The sequence below is a fragment of the Mobula hypostoma genome, chromosome 2, assembly GCF_963921235.1.
Source record: "Mobula hypostoma chromosome 2, sMobHyp1.1, whole genome shotgun sequence".
Lineage (NCBI taxonomy): Eukaryota > Metazoa > Chordata > Chondrichthyes > Myliobatiformes > Myliobatidae > Mobula > Mobula hypostoma.
In genome coordinates this window covers 243,360,733-243,380,800 of record NC_086098.1, presented here as the reverse complement: position 1 = coordinate 243,380,800, position 20,068 = coordinate 243,360,733, and the positions used below count along the sequence as shown (strand labels likewise).

The 20,068-nt window shown below is 48.8% G+C and overlaps 1 protein-coding gene across 2 annotated transcripts in view; it reads left to right on the top strand.

Annotated features, from left to right (window-relative positions):
* Positions 1-16,441, top strand: part of ints3 (integrator complex subunit 3) — a 157,003-nt gene extending 140,562 nt beyond the window's left edge. For both annotated transcript variants that reach the window (XM_063041861.1, XM_063041860.1), the window contains 7 exons: positions 2,679-2,792; positions 3,300-3,348; positions 7,770-7,937; positions 10,332-10,432; positions 11,760-11,832; positions 12,485-12,638; positions 15,861-16,441. In XM_063041861.1, coding sequence (XP_062897931.1) covers positions 2,679-2,792; positions 3,300-3,348; positions 7,770-7,937; positions 10,332-10,432; positions 11,760-11,832; positions 12,485-12,638; positions 15,861-15,935 — 734 coding nt within the window. In that variant the 3' untranslated portion in view covers positions 15,936-16,441. The remainder of the gene's footprint in view (positions 1-2,678; positions 2,793-3,299; positions 3,349-7,769; positions 7,938-10,331; positions 10,433-11,759; positions 11,833-12,484; positions 12,639-15,860) is intronic.
* The last annotated feature ends 3,627 nt before the right edge of the window (positions 16,442-20,068 follow it).

Below are 20,068 nucleotides of genomic sequence, written 5' to 3'. Positions count from 1 at the left end.
AATAATGTCACCTCTCATTCATCTAAACTGCAATGGACGTCCTCCCCAATCTCATGAGTACAAAAGTTGGGATGAAGTGTTGAAGTTGTGCAAGATATTGGTTAGGCCTAATTTGGAGTGTTGTGTGCACTTCTGGTCACCTAACTACAGGAAAGATAATCGATTGAAACAGTGAAGAGAAAATTTACAATAATGTTGCCAGAACTTGAGGGGCTGAATTAGAGGGAAAGTTTGAATCGGTTAGGACTTTATTCCCTGGAATGTAGGCGAGTGAAGCGAAATTTAATGGAAGTACTCAAAACAATGAGTGATATAGATAAGGAGAATGCAAGCAGGCTTTCTCCACTGGGTGAGACTAGAACTGGAGGCCATGGGTTAAGGGTAAAAGATGACATGTTTAAAGGGAACATGAGGGGAATTTCTTCACTCAGAGAGAATGAGTTGCCAGTGGAAGTGGTGAATGCAGGTTTGATTTCAACGTTTAAGAGAAATTTGGATGGGTACATGGATGGGAGGAGTATGAAAGGCTATGGTCCAGATGCAGGTCGATGGGATTAGGCAGATTAATAGTTTGGCGTGGCCTAGGTGAGCCGAAGGGCCTGTTTCTGTGCTGTACTGTTCTATGATTCTCTAAGACTACCTCTTCATCAACCTCATAAAATGCATCCACAAACTGCACAGGAATGGGTCCTACGGACCAGCCAGTTCATACCAGCCAAAATACCTGTCTAAGCTAGTACCATTTGCCCAATCCCTCTGAACCTATCCTATATATGTACGTGTCCAAATGCCTTTTAAATGTTCTTCAATGTACCTACCTCAGCCACTCCCTCTATTCCATGAAGAGATCATCCTCTGGGTGAAAAATTTGGCCCTCAGATTCCTATTAAATCTCTCCCCTTTCAACTTAAACCCTATAGTTCTTGATTCCCCAACTTTGGGGAAAAGACTGTGTGCATTCACCCTGTCTATGCCTGTTATGATTTTGTGCTCCTCTGTAAGATCACCCTTCAGTCTCCTACACACCAGTGGATGGTCCCATCTTGCTCAATCTCTCTCTATAACTTAGTCTCTCGAGTCCTTGCAATATCCTTGTGAGGGGCAGCAGGGCAGTGAAGCGCTATTACAGCGCTAGTGGCCCGGGTTCAGTTCCAACGCTGTTGGGAAGGAGTTTATGCATTCTCCCTGTGACCGTGTGGGTTTCCTCCGGATACTCTGGTTTCCTCTCATATTCCAAACATATATTGGAATCAGGTTTATTATCACTGGCAAAGATCATGGAATTTGTAGTCATTGTGGGAGCAGTAGATTGCAATGCATAATAATAACAACAATACTATAAATTACAATAAGAAATATACTAAAATTAAATTAAGTAGTGCAAAAAAAGAAAAACAATAGTGAGGTTGTGTAACACATACAATGCTAGAGGAACTCAGCAGACCAGGCAGCATCTATGGAAAAGAGTACAGTTGATGTTTCAGACCGAAACTCTTCATCGGGACTGGAAAGAAAGAGAAGTCGGAGAAAGAAGGTGGAGGGAGGGGAGGAAGTGAAACCGGGAGGTGGGGAGTGGTGAAGTTAAAGAGCTGAGAAGTTGATTGTTGTAAGAGATAAAGGGCTGGAGAAGGGGGAATCTGATAGGAGAGGACAGAAAACCATGGAAGAAAGAAAAGGAGGAGGAGCTCCAGAGGGAGGTAATGGGCAGGTAAGGAGGTGGGTGAGAGAAACTTGAATGAGGAATGGTGAAGCGGGGGGCACTACCAGAAGTTCGAGAAATTGATGTTCATGCCATCAGGTCGGAGGCTACCCAGACGGAATAAAAGGTGTTGCTCCTCCAACCAGAGTATGGCCTCGACTGTTTGCACTTTTCCATACATGTTGCCTGGCCTGCTGAGTTCCTCCAGCATTTTGTGTGTGTGTGTGTTGCTTTGGATTTCCAGAATCTGCAGATTTTCTCCTATTTGTACGGTAGTGTACGTGGGATCATTGTCCGTTCAGAAATCTGATGGCAGAGTAGAATAAGCTGTCCCTAGCACGTTGAGTGGTTAATCGGGTGGCGTGAGAGGATCTCATTGGGCTGGAAGGCCCTGTTACTGTGCTGTATCTCTGAATAATAATAAATCTTTTCTGCGCTCTTTTCAGCTGAATGGTATCTTTCCTTCAGCAGGTGACCAAACCTGGCACAGTCACGAAATGTCGCCTCACCAACATCTTAAATAAGAACATGAAATCCATATGCAAGCATAGCATCACCTATGCCCTGTAATGGGTCAAAGTGGTTTGGTGGTTAGGAACTGCTGGAGGAGAGGAGGCAGGCTCCCTCTTGGTGTTCAAAGATCTGGTTAAGTCCTTCAAAGGGGTATAGGGAAGAGAAACAACAAAATCCCTGTTGCATTGAGTTAGCTAGTATGGGTTTGCTGGGCCAAGTGGCACCTTTATTTAAAATAGAAAATGTTTTAATTCTTCTTCAAGGTGGGGGGGGGGGGAATCCATGGAGAGAGAAACAATGTTATTGATCCGTGGTGTGCTGAGCAATTCTGGTAGTCTGATTTTATTTCGGGTTTCTGGCATCTGCGCTTCCTATTTCTCGGCAAGGGGACAGGCTGGGTGAGGGAGAAAAGACGTTTCTCTCTCACTGTTGAGGGTTCACTGGTCCTTCTCACCTTGCCCTGCAGTACAGAGTCTCGACTGGGAGACATTTGAGCAATATTGTACCTGGCAACTCTTCCTCGCCCACAACATTCCCCTGGAGCTCATTGTGCCCATTCTTCAGCACGTCAAGTACAAAGGTGAGTGAGGCGGGGGGGGCGGGGGGGCAGCCTATCATGCAGAGCAGGATCCCTATACCCCTCTCCCCACCTGATCCCTGTGTCCTCCTTCCTCCGCCTCCTTCCCTCAGAGCGAGTTTCCCCCTCCCTCCCTCCCTCTTTCCCTCAGGGCATGCTTCCCCCTCCCTCCCTCAGGGCAAGTTTCCCACTCATCCCTCCCCTCAGGGCGAGTTTCCCCCTCCCTCCCTCCCTCCCTCAGGGCACGTTTCCCACTCTGTCCCTCCCTCCTTCCCTCAGGGCGTGCTTCCCCTTCCACTCTCCTTCCCTCAGGGCGCATTTCCCCCCTCCCTCAGGGCGTGCTTCTCCCTCCTTCCCTAAGGGCATGTTCCCCCCTCCCTCCCTCCTTCCCTCAGCACGCGCTGTTCCCCTCGCCCCTTCCCTCAGGGTGCTTCCTCCTCTCCTCTCCCCTCCCTCTTCCTTCTTTCCCCTTCCCTCCCGCTAGGTAATGGTGTACCCTTTCACTTACAGAGCACCCCGAGGCCCTGTCGTGTTTACTACTGCAACTCAGGAAAGAGAGGTGAGCCCAGCATCTGATTCCACCCACTTCTGTTGTCGATGGTGAGAAGACCCTGGCCTGCACCCCTGGCCCCAGCGTACAGTGACCACCACACCTCCACCATCACTGGTTCACTCATGGAGGGACCCTTCCCCCTTCTCACTTCAGTCCTCTCTTCATACCCCTGCCCATCAACAATGTGCCGTAGGGCATGTAACAGGGGGTTGAAGTGACCCTGGCCTGTGCCCACTGCCCACAGCCCACAGCCCACAGCCCCTGCTGTGTGGGAGAGAGTGGGATGCTCTGAGAGCCACTTCTGTGTAGCCACTCCATTAGTGGGGAGTAGGCGGGGAGCAGGAGCGGGCAGTGTGATCCTCAAGGGGCTGGTTCGGTTGCTGTTCTGTGTAACTAAAGCAGGTAGAAGCACTTGTTTACATTCATTACAAGCACCATAAATCAAAGAGAAATTTGCAGAGAGCAGTGCTGTTAACCTTGATTTTTACTGCCTGGGTAACAAATGTATTCAGAAGGCTGGCTATTCAGCCCTTCTTCTGCTGTCCACACTCCATAGGAGACCCCTCCCTTCCTTTGCCCTCTCGCTCCCACTCTGCTCACGAATACAAGAATATAAAAGCAAGGATGTGATGCTGAGGCTTTGAAAGGCATTGGTCAGACCGCACTGGGAGTATTGTGCGCAAGTTCATGTCCCTCTAAGAAAGGATGTACTCTCATTGGAGGGGGTCCAGAAGATTATGAGAATGGTCCCAGGAATAAAAGGATTAATATCAAGAGTGTTTAATGGCTCTGGGTATGCACTTGCGGGAGTTTTGAAGAATGGGGTGGGTAGGGATCTCATTGAAACCTACTGAATATTGAAAGGCTTCTATAGAATTGACGTGGAGAGGATGTATCCTTTAGCGGGGGAATCTAGGATCAGAGGACACAGCCTCAGAATAGGAGGACATTTCATTTAGAACTTTCCTGAGCACGTTTGACAAATTCTTTCCTATCCAGCCCTTGTATCAAAGTCCCAGTCAATAAAGTGGAAAATTTAAAATCTCCTACTTTCACCACCATTGATGCTGCCCTCACCCACATCTCCTCCATTTCCCATTCATGTGCACTCACCCCAATCCTCCTGCCACCTTAATAGGGATAGAGCTCTTGTCCTCACCTACCACCCCATGAGCCTCTGCGTCCAACAAATCACTCTCCACAACTTCCACCGTCTCCGAAGGGATCCTACCACCAAACAAATCTTAACCTCTCCCCCACCCACCCCCCACTCTCTGCTCTCCCACAGGGATTGTTTCTTCGGCTGTTTCCTTGTCTGTACATCGCTCCCCTATAATCTCCCTCCTGACACTTAACACTGCAAGTGGCTAAAGTGCTAACCTGCCCATTCACCTCCTCCCTCACCTCCATTCAGGGTCCCAAAGAGCCCTTCCAGGTGAGGTCACACTTCACATGCAAATCTTTTGGGGTTGTTTACTGTGTCCGGTGCTCCTGATGCAGCCTCCCGTACATTAGTAAGACCCATCGTAAACTGGGGAACTGCTTTGTCGAGCCCTACTGCTCCATTCACCAAAAGCGGAATTTCGATTCCCAGTCCCATTCCGACATGTCAACCCATGGTCTCCTCTTGTGCCACGATCAGAGTGGAGGAGAAACACCTCATATTCCATAAGACCATCAGACCATAAGATAGAGGAGCAGAATTAGGCCATTTAACCCATCGGGTCTGCTGCACCGTTTCAACATGGCTGATCCATTTTCCCTCTCAGCCCCAGTCTCCTACCACCTTCCCTTATCCTTTCATGCCTTGACCAGTCAAGAATCTTATCGACCTCTGCCTCAAATATACGTAAAGACTTGGCCTCCACAGCTGTCTGATTTCCACAGATGCACCACTCTCTAGCTAGAGATATTCCTCCTTATCTCTGTTCTAAAATGACACCCCTCTATTCTGAGGCTGTGCCCTCTGGTCCTAGACTCTCCCACCATAGGAAACATCCTCTCCATATCCACTCTAATGAGGTCTTTCAACATTCAATAGGTTTTAATTAGGTCACCCCTCATTCTTCTGAAGTCCAGTGAGTACAGGCCCATCAAATTCTCCTCATACGTTAAGCCGTTCAATCCTGGAATCATTTTCATGAATCTCCTTTGAACGTTCTCCAAATGTCAACACATTCCTTTCAAGATAAGAGGCCTAAAACTGCTCACAATACTCTATAAGTGAGGCCTCACCAGTGCCTTATAAAGCTTCAACATTGTATCCTTGCTTTTATATTCTAGTCCTTGTGAAATGAATGCTAACATTGCATTTGCCTTCCTCACCATTGACTCAGCCTGCAAATTAACCTTTAGGGAATCCTCCCAAGTCCCTTTGCTCCTCAGATTTTTGAATTTTCTCCTATTTAGAAAATAGTCTACTATTTTCTTTCTTCTAGCAAAGTGCATGACCATACAGTTCCCGACTCTGTGTTCCATCTGCCACTTCTTTGCCCATTCTCCTAATCTGCCTAAGTCATTCTGTAGCCTCTCTACTTCCTCAAAACTACTTAATCATCCATATATCTTCATATGTCCGCAGACTTTGCAACAAAGCCATCAATTCCATCATTCAAGTCATCGACATGTAACGTAAAAAGAATGTGTCCCAACACAGACCCCAGTGGAACACCACCAGTCACCAACAGCCAGGCAGAAAAGGCTCCCTTTATTCCCAGTCTTTGCCTCCTGCCAATCAGCCACTGCTTAATTTATGCTAGTCTCTTTCTTCTAATACCACCGGCTCTTAACTTTTGTCTGGGTAGCCTCCAACCTGATGGCATGAACATCGATTTCTCCTTCTGGTAAAAGCAAATTTCTCTCCCCCTACTCTGGCCTCTTACCTCTTCTCATTTGCCTATCACTTCCCCCTAGTGCCCCTCATTCTTTCCTTTCACACATGGTTCACTTCTCTCCTATCAGATTCCTTCCTCTCCAGCCCTTTACCTTTCCCACCCACCTGGCTTCATCTATCACCTTCCAGCTAGTCCTCCTTTCCCTCCCCCACCTTATTATTCTGGCATATTCCCCCTTCCTAAAGAAGGGTCTCACCCCAAAAAATCGACACTTCCATAGATGATGTCTTGACTTGTTGAGCTTCTCCAGCATTTTGTGTGTGTTGTGATCACAACCTTGTGTTTCTTGCAACAGTCTGCGATCTCTCGACAAATTTGCTCCTCTAAATCCTGCAGACTGTTGGTGGTCTATAATCCCGTTAACGTGGTCATCCCTTTCATATTTCTCAGTTCTCATAATGCCAAACTAAACGAGATCTCCAGTCAATCCTGACTGGGCTCAGTCATGGCATTTTCCCTGACTGATAGCGTCACCCCTCCTTCTTTCATCCCTCCGGTCTATTACCCCAGGATAATGAGCTGCCAGTCCTGCCCCTCCTGCAAACAAGTCTCCCTAATAGCTACAAAGTTGTAATTCCCTGTCCTGATCCATGCCTTAAGCGCATCTGCTTTTCCTACAGTACACCTTGCATTGAAATATATGCAGCTCATAATATTAGTCCCACCACACTCAACCTTTTGTTTCCTATCTGTCTTCACAACATCACTCCACTATCTGTTCTAGTGTTCTGGTTCCCATATCCCTGCAACTCTAATTTAATCCCCTACCCCCATGCAGCTTCCTGCTGGGATAGTTGTCCCCCTTACAGTTCAGTTGCAAACCAACTCTTCTCTACAGATCCCACCTTTCCTGAAAGAGAGCCCAATGATCTAAAAACCTGAAGCCCTCCCTTCTACACCATCTTCTTAGCCTTGTGTTAAACTGTATGATCTTCCTATTTCTGGCCTCACTAGCTCGTGGCACAGGTAAAGATCCTGAGATCACAACCCTGTCCCTGTCCTCAACTTCCGTAGCAGGACCTCATTTCATTGTTGTCGACATGGACATGCCAGGATCTCATTCTTGTCCACAGAACCTCATTTCTGTCCCCCTAACCAGCAAATCTATCACTACAACTCGTCACTTCTCATCTTCCTCCCCTTCCACTTCTGAGCCACAGATCCAGATTTAGTGCAGAGATCTGACCACATGGCCTTTCCTCTGCTCGGTCATTCCCTCCGCTCCCCCCCTCAGGAATGGTGCTGCGCAAAATGTGTCTACTGCCCCTGTTTGCTTCTTTTAAACTCTCTCCCCCCCACACAATCCAACCTCTCTTTGGGAGCTGTAGCCACAAAATGTCCAGGAACGAAGCTGCTCACTATTGACTTCCCCCTCCCTGTGAGGTCTGAGCATGACTTCCCAGATGGCATGTGTCCTGCAGTATTGGGGAAGAGAAAGCATTAACAAAGGGCAGGGCCTTTCCAGAAATCATTTGGCTGGGGGTTGGAGGAGAGTGTTTCTGAACTGTTAACTTGTTAACCAACCCCACCCAGGCCCACCGAGGAGATGGTAAAGATGGTGATGAGCCGACCGTGTCACGCTGACGACCACTTCACCACCAGCATCCTGCGGCAATGGTCCATGAAGTACGACGACTCGCTGGCTGAGCAGATCAAAGCTCTCCTCATTAAGAATAACAGTCTCCCCAGGAAACGGCAGAGGTGAAGGGCTGGGCGACTGGGCGGGCGGGGTGGGGGGGTGGGGTTGGCGGCAACTGGGTGGGCGGAAGCGGGTGACCAAACAGATGCTCGATTTCCATCGACCTCTGCCCTCTCGCAACCACGGACATCGTAAAGTCGCTTTGCTAAGCCCGTTGGCCGGGTTGAGGTGATCAGCAAGAACCTTGGGGGGGGGTTTAAGCTCGTTATGTTATGTCTGTTGCATCCTAGATTATGACCATTTCACCAGTCAGGTCAGTGCTGGCTCTTTGCAGAACCATTCACCCCTCTTTCCTTCTCAATTCAGAAAATTTTATTGACAAGGATATGAAGTAAGGATGTAATGCTGAGACACGAGGAATTCTGCAGATGCTGGAAATTCAAGTAACACACATCAAAGTTGCTGGTGAACGCAGCAGGCCAGGCAGCATCTCTAGGAGGAGGTACAGTCGACGTCTCTGGCCGAGACCCTTCGTCAGGACTAACTGAAGGAAGAGCTAGTAAGAGATTCTTGGTAAGAGATTTTTAGTAAGAAAATCTCTTACTAGCTCTTCCTTCAGTTAGTCCTGACGAAGGGTCTCGGCCTGAAACGTCGACTGTACCTCTTCCTCGAGATGCTGCCTGGCCTGCTGTGTTCACCAGCAACTTTGATGTGTGTTGATGTAACGCTGAGGTTTCATAAGGCGTTGGTCAGACCGCATTGAGAGTGTTGTGAGCAATTTTGGGCCCTTAGCTACAAAAGGGTGCTGGCATTGGGGGGGGGGGGCGGGGTTCTGAAGGAAGTTCGTGAGAATGATCCCAGGAACGTGTGAGGAGTGTTTGATGGCTCTGGGCCTGTAATTGTTGGAGTTTAGAAGAATGAGGGGGTTGAGGGGAGACCTGAATCGTTAGTTAGGAAGTCAAATGCAATGTTAGCATGCATTTCGGTTAGTGTGACTCTGTTACAGCTCAGGGTGTCGGAGTTCAGTTCTGATGTTATCTGTGAGGAGTTTGAGTGTCTTCCCCATGGGTTTCCTAGGAGCACCGGTTTCCCCCTACAGTCCAAAGAAGTATCGTTTAGTAGGTTAATTGGTCATTGTAAAGTGTCCTGTGATTAGGCTGGGGTTAAAGTGGGGGTTGCTGTGTGGCGCGACTGGAAGGGCCTGTTCGGAGCTGTATCTCGGTGGATGGGTGAGTGGGTGGAATAGGACTTTATAAGGCATTGGACAGACCACATTTGCAGTATTAGGAGCAGTTTTGGGCCCCATAACTACAAAAGGATGTGCTGGCACTGGAGAGTGTCCAGTGGAGGTACTCTCCATAGGTACTCTAGCTATGCCTAGGTAAAGGAAATTCTGGTGAGTGAGAAGTTTCTTCTGTTGAACTGATGGTGTTACATCCCTCTCTGCTTTTACATTTTTTTTGTTTAATTTTAACTCACCTTTGCAAAATGAAAAAGAAGTATTTCTTTATGCCTTTCCAAGTAAAGCCATTGAAAAGTCTAGGCTTCTGGAACTTTCTTTCTCCTGATGCTGATACAACAGGGTTATCTGTTAGAAGAGGGGGATTGCAAGGTTATGAAGATGTTCCATCCTGTCCTTTGGCCCTGTAGGTGTAGGAATGCATTGCTAAGATCAGATATTTGATTTATTTTTAGTTTATTTGCAGGAAAAGACACAGAGGACAGGTCCTGAACAGAGGAAAGATTTCTGCACAGAAATCCTCTGCACAGAGGAAAGATTTAGAAGGATTTGGACCAAAGATATATAAATGAGACTAGCTCAGGTGCAAAACTTGCGTAGAAAGGCCTGGTTCCACGCTGTAGAAATCTGTGACTCTAAACACACAATTCAGTATTGCAGCTGCTTCCCGTCAGAAGACAGCTCCCCGCGGAGGGAGATGGTACAACGCTGCCATCTGCTGGGTGCTGGGATCCCAGCGGGCAGACACTCTGCCGTAGGTACAGGCAGCTCTGTCGTCACGTATCCTGCCCAGAGGGTGTAGGTGGTTAATACAGCATCCTCTCTATGGAAGGTTCTTTTCCCTCTGCTCTAACGATCCTTTCTTTTTTCTTTGTTTTTCCTCCATCTCCCCTTCTGGCCTCCCCCCCTTCCCCCCATCCCCTTCCGGCCTCCCCCCCCCCGTTACCCTTCCAGCCACCCTTTCAGCCTTCCCCCAGTCTTCTCCCTGTCTCCCCAATTCTTTTCTCTCAGTCCTCAGGCACTGGCCCTCTTTGTCACCCCTGTAACATGCTCCTTTCTCCCTAATCAAGTCTGTGATCGCTGGTCGTGACTATCCCCTCGCCGGGTTGTGTTGCCACTTCTCACGGCAGTGAATTCCCCCTGCGGGTGGTTCTTTGTTGAAGAGGGTGTGTCAGCACTGTCTCCAACAGCGTCTCCCGGCTTTGTGTCTCCCCAGCCTGCGGAGTTCCAGCAGCAAGCTTGCCCAGCTGACCTTGGAGCAGATCCTGGAACACCTGGCGAACCTGCGTCTCTGCCTGCTCCCCACCAAGCAGAACTGTGAGTGGTGATGCCGGCAGGTTCCCCCTCGCCCCGAGACCGGGAGACCAAACCCAGTGCGGGGTCCTTCCAGCAGACGTGGCAGGGAGGTTGCCAGGGCTTCTTTAGATCACACCGGAGAGCTGTTCACAGCGCCTGCCTCCATATCCTTTACTTCAGCGGTCCCCAACCGCCGGGACGCGGACCGGTACCGGCCCGCAAAGCGTGTGCTACCAGGCCGCGAGGGAACGATATGAGTCAGCTGCACCCTTCCTCATTCCCTGTCACACACTGTTGAACTTGAACATAGGGTTGCCAACTGTCCCATATTTGCCGGGACATCCCATATATTGGGCTAAATTGGTTTGTCCCGTATTTCCCCTGCTAAGGTAGAGCGTTCCTATGAAACCTTTCGTGCCGAAATGGCGTGAAGCACAGAAGCAATTACCATTAATTTATATGGGAAAATTTTTTGACTGTTCCCAGACCCAAAGAATAATCTACCAAATCATACCAAATAACACAGAAAACTGAAAATAAATAACACTAACATATAGTAAAGCAGGAATTATATGATAAATACACAGCCTATATAAAGTAGGAATAATGTATGTACAGTATAGTCGGGAAGATGAAGGCAAAACCGATTTGTGGGGGAAAAATCGTCACGTACGTGCACGCGCACAAAGGCTTCATGGTCGTGGTAGTCTTTCCTGGGGTAAAGTGTCCCGGGATTTGACTGCTACTTTTGTCCCGTCTTTGGGAGTGAGAAAGTTGGCAACCCTAACTGTAAAAGACATGCTGAGGTGAGTTTAACCCCACTTGAACACTCCCCTCCCCCCCTCCCCAGGTCTGCAAGAATATTGTCAATATTAAACCGGTCCGTGATGCAAAAAAGGTTGGGGACCCCTGCTTTACTTAACCACTCTGGCTACACTTCGTTCCTGTGTGTCCTTGGTTATACCACACTGGGAGTACTGTGCACAGTTTTGGTCTCAGTATCCCTGTGTTGGACCTTGCTGGGAGAACTGTGCACAATTCTGGTTATCATTATCCCTGGGTTACATCTCCCTGGGATCATTGCACAGTGCACCATTCTGGTCTCTGTATTCAAGGGCGGGTAGATGGTCCCACGTTGGGAGTAGGCAAGAGGTGGACCCATAACGGAGTACCTAAGGGGGTGGGGTGGGGGTCTGGTGGTCCACAGCAAGGGCAGATGGTCCCACGTCGGAATAGGCAAGAGAGGAGGTTTGGTCGTGCCGCGGTGGGCCGAGCAGAGGTTAGGGACTGGGCCCCTTTAACACCACAGCTGTACTGACACCATCCTGTTCTTTTCGTCTCACAACAGTCTTCACCCAGACGCCGATCCTCCAGGCTTTACAGCATGTACAGGCGAGCTGTGACGAGGCACACAAAATGAAGTAAGTGGGGGTGGCAGTGGTTAGTGGGGTGGGGGGGAGGTTGGTGGTTGGTGAAACCACGGTCTCCAGTTGGGCAAAACTGTTGCCCAGGCTGACCCTGATGTCAAGGTCAGACCCCGGGTCATGGGCCGATGATCGGATTTCCTCATCCCCACGAGGCCCCAGAGCTCTCAGGGACACGAGGCTCTTCGGCCCCTCAAGATGGTGCTACCACCCACCAAAATCCTATCTGATGTGCACCTCAACTTCCCTGCTCCATCATGGTGACTGGGGAGACCATGGGAATGTAGATTCCGAATCAGACCCGTCCCCCACCTGTTCATTTGGGGAAGGCCACGGTTCAGGGATTCTTCCTCCTCTCTTCCCACTTCCCCATTCTCCTTCCCTTTCCTTCCCTCCTGTCCTCATGGAAGGAGACATGGGGAGTAGAGACCGGGAGTCGGGGTGGGGGGGAGATGGTGGAGGGAGGGGAGGCGGGGGGGAGACGGTGGGGAGATATTTTAAATTCCTACAACACGGACAGTCTGCCAGTCCAGGGTTCTAGGGTTCTGTGTAAGGTCCCTCTGGGTTGCAGTGACACGGTGACTGGGTTCTCAGTATCTGGTGTACCTGCTGTAATCTCTCCCTGGCCCCCTTCCCCCTTGCCCCACAGGTTCAGTGACCTGTTTGCCTTGGCCGATGAGTACGAGGACTCCACCAAGCCATCTCGGAGCCGGCGGAAGGCGGCCGCCTCCAGCCCCCGCAGCCGGAAGAATGCCTCCCAGCCCATCGGCAACGATGAGGACTCCTCGTCCAGCAGCGGCTCGGTACGTCAGCTCACCCACGGAGCACGGGATTGGGGGGGGGGTCTTAATAGAGATGTGAGGGTCAAGTTGTTACACAGGGAGTGGTGGGTTCCTGGAGTGGGATTGCGGGGACTGGTGGAACCAGATATGATGGAGAGGCTCTCAGACAAAGTGGAGTTCTGGGTGTTCTGAAGAACTTACTGACAGCAGCATCACAGGCTTCTCACATCATATCAGCAACATTCACAAGAAAAACATAAATTGCAAAATTATACAAGAAAGAAAAATGGAGGGCTCTTTCAGTTGGTACAGCATTACATTGTGGGCCGAAGGGCCTGTACTATGTTGTTCTAGTCTCTGTAAAGAGTACAATTAGAACAAAAGTGAAGTCCATTGTAGTGCAAAGTGGTCGTAGCATTGCTGAACAGTAGTGATTAGGTTTGTGGCAGTTGGTTCAAGAACTGACCGGTTGAAGGGGAGTTGCTGTTCCTGAACCTGCTGGTGTGTCTCCTGTATCTCCTGCCCAACGGGAGCTGTGGGAAGATGGCACGACCCAGATGGTGGGGATCTTTGCTGGTGGGCGCTGCCTTCTTGAGGCAGTGCCTCCTGTAGATACTGGGAACGGTAGGAAGGGATGTGCCCGTGGTGTATGAAGGCAGAGGACATGCAGGGAATAGAGGGAGGGGTTTCATCAGCTGCAGGGAGAGGAGCTCAAGTTTAATTTAGCACTGTGTGTTCAGCACAGACGTAGTGGGCTGAAGGGCCTGTTGTACTGTTCTGTGTGGTCAACTGTCTCCTCTGAAGCACAAACTGAGTGCTGGGAGATCTGTGGGAAGAGAAATCACTCCGTGAGTCACCTTGTTGACCCTCAGAACTAAGGTAAATATGGAGTCATAGTATTGGCTTGTTTTGTCATGGGTATCAAATACATGTATGGGGTGTTGACGGGAGGGTAGCACCTCCAGTGAGGGGGTTTGTTGTGCCCATTCCAGGGCAGCACACTTACCTTTAGGGCCCACCGGGGCACTCTGCTGTCACCTGTGGCTCCAAGTAATATGCGGCAGTGGCCAAGCCCAATATGCCACTTCGACAGGCTGTCCAGACCATGTGAGCTCCCCCCAATAGATAGCAAGGGACATGCCTGTGCCAGCGTGCAGGATCAGATCCGGCAGACTGGGCGGGTGAGATCCAGAGGCCAGGAGAGCAGTGCTGGAGAGCAAAGGGCATGACAAGGCACAGAACTTGTGGTCACCCACTACAACCAAGGAAGACCCCGGTGATGACAGCTACTCGTACCACTGGACTAGACTTCCAAGGTTGAGAGTGGAATTGGCCCAGGCCTTTTCACTTCAAAACTCTCCCGTACAGGTTTCCCTGTCGTCGTCAGATACGATTGACACTCAGTATTCAGATATAGTGAAAGCATTTTGTTTTGTGTGCAAATCAGATAGATTATTCGATAAGTACATCGAGATTGCAAAAAGAATATAGTGTTACCCAGAAAGTGCTACACTGGTAGACAAATGAAGTGGTTGCTGGATAAAGGAGCCTAAACTTACAGGCCATAGGTTTAAGGTGAGAGGGGAAAGATTGTCTTTTTTCAGGATTAGGGAATCCAGAACAAGAAAATGTTTTAAGGTGAGGGGGGGGAAGATCTAACAGGAACCTGAGGTGGTGGGTATTTGGAATGAGCTGTCTGAGGAGGTGATAGTGGCAGGTACCATTACAACGTTGTAACAGACATTTGGATATGTCCATGGATAGGAAAGGTTTAGAAATACTGTCCATATGCAGGCAATGTTATTAACGTAGATAGGCATGGGCGAGTTGAGTTGAAGGGCCTGTAAGTCTCAAAGATTTGGTCAGTGACCATCGCCCAGTTTGACTCAACTTCAAAGACCTGGGATGAGAGTCAGTTGAGGAAGGGAGGGGTGGGTTTGTTCCTGGCGAGGACTGAGACATCGGAATCAGAAATAGCAGTGTTCGGATATATCACGGCCAATTTGTTGTTTGTGGCTGCAGGACATTCAAATACATAGTAATAAAATCTATAAATTACAATTTGAAGTATATATAAAAAAAGAAAATGAAATTAAGTAGTGCGTAAAGAGAGGGAAAAAATACTGAGGTAGTGTTCGTGGGTTCATGGTCCATTTAGAAATCTATGGCAGAGGGGAAGAAGCTGTTTCTGAAACATTGAATGTGTGTCTTCAGGCTCCTGTATCACCTTCTTGATGGTAGCTGTGAGGAAAGGGCATGCCCTGGGTGATGGGGGTCCTTCGTGATGGATGCTGCCTTCTCGAGGCATCGCCTTTTGAAGGCATCCTGGGTGCTGGGAAGCCGGTGCCCACGATAGAGCCCCTCCATACCGATTGTGATGCAACCAGTTTAAAACGCTTTCCATGGTATAGCGGTAGAAATTTGCAAGCATCTCTGGTGACATACGAAATCGCCTCAAACTCCTAATGAAATACAGCCACCATCGTGCCGCTTTTATACTGTAGCTGCACCGATGTGTTGGGCCCAGGATGTATCATCAGAGATGTTGACACCCACTAAACTTGAAACTGCTCACCGTTTCCACTTCTGATCCCTTAATGAGGACTGGTGTGTTTTCATTTCCGTGGTCTTACTGGCATTGAGTGCAAGGCTGTTGCTTCAACACCACTCAACCAGCTGATCCTGTACACCTCTTCATTACCAACTGAAATTCTGCCAACAATAGTTGTGTTGTCAGTAAATTTATAGATGGTGTTTGAACTGTGCCTTGCCACACAATCATGGGTGCAGAGTAGAGCAGTGGGCTAAGCCTTGAGGTGTGTGAGTGTTGATTATCAGCAAGGAGATGTTATTTCTGATCTGCACAGACCGTGGTGTCCTGGTGAGGAAGTCAAAGATCTAGTTGCAGAGTGAGGTAAAGAGGCTCTGAGTTTGGAACTGAGGGTATGATTGTGTTAGTCATAGTCATACTTTATTGATCCCGGGGGAAATTGGTTTTCACTGGTTTGAACACTGAGCTGTAATCAATAAACCGCAGCCTGACGTAAGTGTACTATTGTCCAGGTGATCTAAGGCCAAGTGGAGAGCCAGTGAGATTACATCTTGTGATGATAGGGAAATTTCAGCAGGTCCAGGGCCTTGATTAGGGATGGAGTTGTTTCTAGCCTTGATCAACCTCTCAAAGCATTTCATCACAGTAGATGTGACATTTCTGACTCTGTGTTGTTCTCCTCTCACCCACAGGAGGAGGAGGATGCAAAACCCAAGCCAAAAAGGAAAAGGAAATGTTCGTCAGCCGTTGGTTCTGACAGTGACTGAGTGTGAGATCACCTACGTGAGAGGCACACAGAGAGAGGAGAGAGGGGTGAGGACCGGTGCCATACACAGTGCCGATTCCACAATCTATTCCTCACCGCTGGAAATGTTTTTCTTTTAAAAAAAAAATTCAACCACACACGGACTCACACGTGAGAGCGACTGTCTCTCTGCACCTGTGTCCGCAGACAACCGGGCAGAGGAAAGAGGGAGAAAGAGAGAGAGCCTGAGAAAACTGACGCAGAGACCGACCCCGGCAGCGTCAGTGGAAGTTGGCTGGAACTTCAATTCGGAGCGTGTGTGTGTGTGAAAAAGAGAGAGAGAAAACTAAAAAATTAATCAGGAAAAAAGAACTTGCAAAAAAAAGTCTCACTGGTGCGAGAGACAGTCCTGGATTCTTAAAAGTCATCAGAGTTTTTAAAAAGGGTTTATATTCGAAGCATCCTATTTTCTTAAAAAAAAATGTTGTAAATAAATAAACTACGTCTTATAATTACCATTTTATTCAGTTAAACAATGTTGACTTCAGTGGTAAGACGGCCAACCCCTATTGCATTTGTGGTTTTGTTGGGCTGCAAACGGTATGCTGGCATTGGAGATAGTCCCGAGGAGGTTCACAAGAATGAGCTTGGGAATGAAAGGGTTAATGTTTGATGGTTTTTGGGCTTATACTCACTGAGGTTTAGAAGAATGAGGTCTCATTGAAACCTGTTGAACATAGGGAAGATGTGAAGAGGATGTTTCCAATAGTGGGAGAGTCTAGGACCAGCGGGCACAGCCTCAGAATATAAGGAAGTTTTCATTTTGAAAAGAGATGAGGCAGAAATTTCTATAGTCAAAGGGTAGTGAACCTGTGACATTCATTGCCACGGACACCTTGGAAGCCAAATCATTGGGTGTACTTAAAGCAGAGGTTGATAGGTTCTTGGTTAGTAAGGGTGTCAAAAGTTACGGGGAGAAGGCAGAAAAATGGGATTGAGAGGGAAAATAGATCAGCCATGATGGAATGGTGGAACGGGGTTGATGGCCCGAACAGCCTAATTCTGCTCTGTCATGTAGGGAATCCTGACCCTGTGCAGTCTGTCTGGGCAAAGGAGGGGTGTTGTTGGGGAGGTGGGGTGCGTTTACTCAGGTTTCAACTCAGTGACAAAGAAGGACCAGCTGATGCATTTTCCAAGTCAACATGGTGTGCAGGGGAACCTGGAGGTAGTTGTGTTCCCACATCTACAGACCCTGTCCTCCTCGGTGGTGGAGATAGCAGGATCGGGAGATGCTGTCAAAGAGGTGGGGAATCGGCCAGGGTTCCCTCACCCCTTCACTTCACTGTTACTCTGCCAATGGGTGCAACTTCGATTTCAGAGAAATGTGGATAGGTACAGGGGGCTAAGGTCCCGGTGCAGCCTGATGGGACCAAGCGGTTTAATTGGTGAAGCACAGGCTAGATGGGCAGAAGGGTTTGTTTCTGTGCTGCAGTTTTCTCTAATTCTAAAACTTCATCATTGGCCAGTTGACCGTGGGGTTTAAGAGAAACTGGGGGGTGGGGAATCAGCCAGGGTCTCTGCCCCCCATCACTGCTCAATGACCCCAGGGTTTGGGGGGTGGGGAGTCAGCCAGGGTCCCTGCTCCCCTTCACTGAACATTGAGGATGCAGAATCCAGCACCAGCAATATAGCTGTTACTCTGCTAATGTTCACTGTCCAGGTTCCTCTCTAGCAGTGACGTGTGAACAGCGAAACGCCAGGGAGAATGAGTGCCCCGCGGCAAATCTATCAACAGGGAACAGAGGTAGGAAACCAATAATGTGTTGAAGGACAGTTTTGGAGTGTAATCATTTTGTGTCATAACTGTGGGAATGAAGGCGTCAGCGACGTTGATCACCTGCTATTCTAACAGATAGCTCTTAGCCCCAGGTCCAGAACTTGCCGCATTGTCTGTGGCTGGTTCAGAGACCAGGGAACCTAGTACCTCGCCTTCAAAAACTGCAAAGTTGTGCCTCTGCAATGTTTCAGTCTGATGCCCTTGTAACAGCACGACGCTCCCTCTATGCTTGCAATGGCCGCTCAACACAACCACAATGTGACACAGGAACAGGCCCTCCAACCAACCATTTCTGGTGCTAAATTAAATTTCCTCTGGCTGCACGCACCCTGGTGCACGTTCCCATTTGCCACATGTGCCCCTGAAACGCGTTCGATGTTGACACACTCTTAACACGTGTTGTTACACAAACACCTGACATGTGCCCATTTGGGTGTGCCGCCCCCCCCCCACCCCGGCCATCATCTGTGCTTGTTTGGGTGCACAGCCCCCAACACCTTCCCCCCACCCCCTGGTCGCGTGTGGCCATTTGGGTGTGTGGTCCCCCCGTCGCGTGTGGCTGTTCGGCGCGCAGGCCTCCCTCCGTCGCATGTGCCTGTTGGGTAAACGAGGCCCCTTCCTTTCCTGAGTGTTTGTGTGTCTGTCTAAAAGCCTTTCAAAACTACTATCAGATCTGCCTCTAGCAGTCTGTTTCAGGCACCCTCCACTTTCTGTGTGGTGTGTGGAGTGGGCAGTAGTGGAGAGGGGAGGGACCTTGCTCCACACGTCATCTTTAAAGTTACCCCCCCTTTCCTTGGATATGTATTTCTATCCTGGGGAAGAAAGATACTGTCTTACCACCTCATATCAGGTCTCCCCCCAGCCTCTACAGCTCCAGGGAAAACAGCCCAAGTCTGTCCACCCTCTCCTGAGAGCATACGCCCTCTAACCTAGGCAGTATTCTGGTTGAACCTCTTCTGCATTCTTTCCAAAGCCTCCACACCCTTTTTCACAGCTGGTCCTGCCTTTGAGGAGGAGGCATTATCATTCCATACTCTCCTTTGGATTCAACCATGCCCCATTACCCTCCCTGATTGGGGAATGCGCGTCTTCAGATCCAAGTGTCAGTTGTCTGAATCTTTTTGAGGAGAAAACTGGGATAAAGTATTTAAAATAATGAGAGGTATCAATCGGGAGAGTCTTTTTCCCTGTGTGAAAATGTTAGATACAAGAGGGCTTAGGTTTAGAACATAGAACAGTACAGTACAGCTGAGGCCCTTGGTCCCACCATATTGTGTTGATTTTCTAACCAACTTCAATATCAATCTAACGTATTTTTCTTTCATCCATGTGCCTATCTAAAATTTTCTTAAATGTCCCCAATGTATTTGACTCTACCACCACCCCCAGAAGTGTTTTCCACTTACTCACCACTCTGTGTAAAAAAAAACCTACCTACCTACCTCTGACATTTCCCCCTTCACCCCCCCCCCAACTTTCCTCCAGTAACCTTAAAAGCATGTCCTCACGTATTAGCCATGGGAAAAAGGTACTGGCTGGCCACTTGATCTAGGCTTCTTACCGTCTTATCATCTCTATCAAAAGTCCAGCCAGCCTCCCTCCCCAAAGAGGAAAACCCTGGCTCACTCAACCTTTCTTCATAAGACATGCTGTCTAATCCAGGCAGCATTCTGGTAACTCCTCTGGACCCTCGCTAAAGTTTCCACGCCCTCCCAATAACGAGGCGACCAGAACTGATTGGAGATTGAAAGGCGAGCTTTGACAGTCTGGTGGGTGCAGGGAACAGGCTGCCAGGGGTGGTGGTAGAAGCAGATATAACAACGTTTGAGGCATTTAAAAAGACACATGAATAGGCAGCGGGATAAGGACCTTGTGCAGGTAGATGTGTACTCTAAATGGTATCAGGGTCAGCACACGCATTGTAGGCCAAAGCACCTGTGCTCTACCATTCTATGATGATTTAAAATAAATGTGGGAGTTCACAATGTTGAGCTAACTACAAAACCAGCTGCATATAGCACAGATAGTTTGAGTTACAACCCATTAAGTTCTGGCTGTTGACATTGATAGAGGGCATTAAAACCACCTACAAAATGTGCCTGGTACTCTGCCAGGCAATGGTCCACGCACTGTAGATACAAACATGAAGAACACAAAGTAGGAGAAGGAGTAGGCCACTCAGGCTTGTTCCATCATTCGATCATCGTGATTTCCCCCAGGTCTCATCTCCTCCTCCGTACCAGGTTCCCCATCACCTTTAGTTCAAAAAGCATCTTAATTCCTCTTGAACTACCTCTAGTGATCCAGCCATCACAACC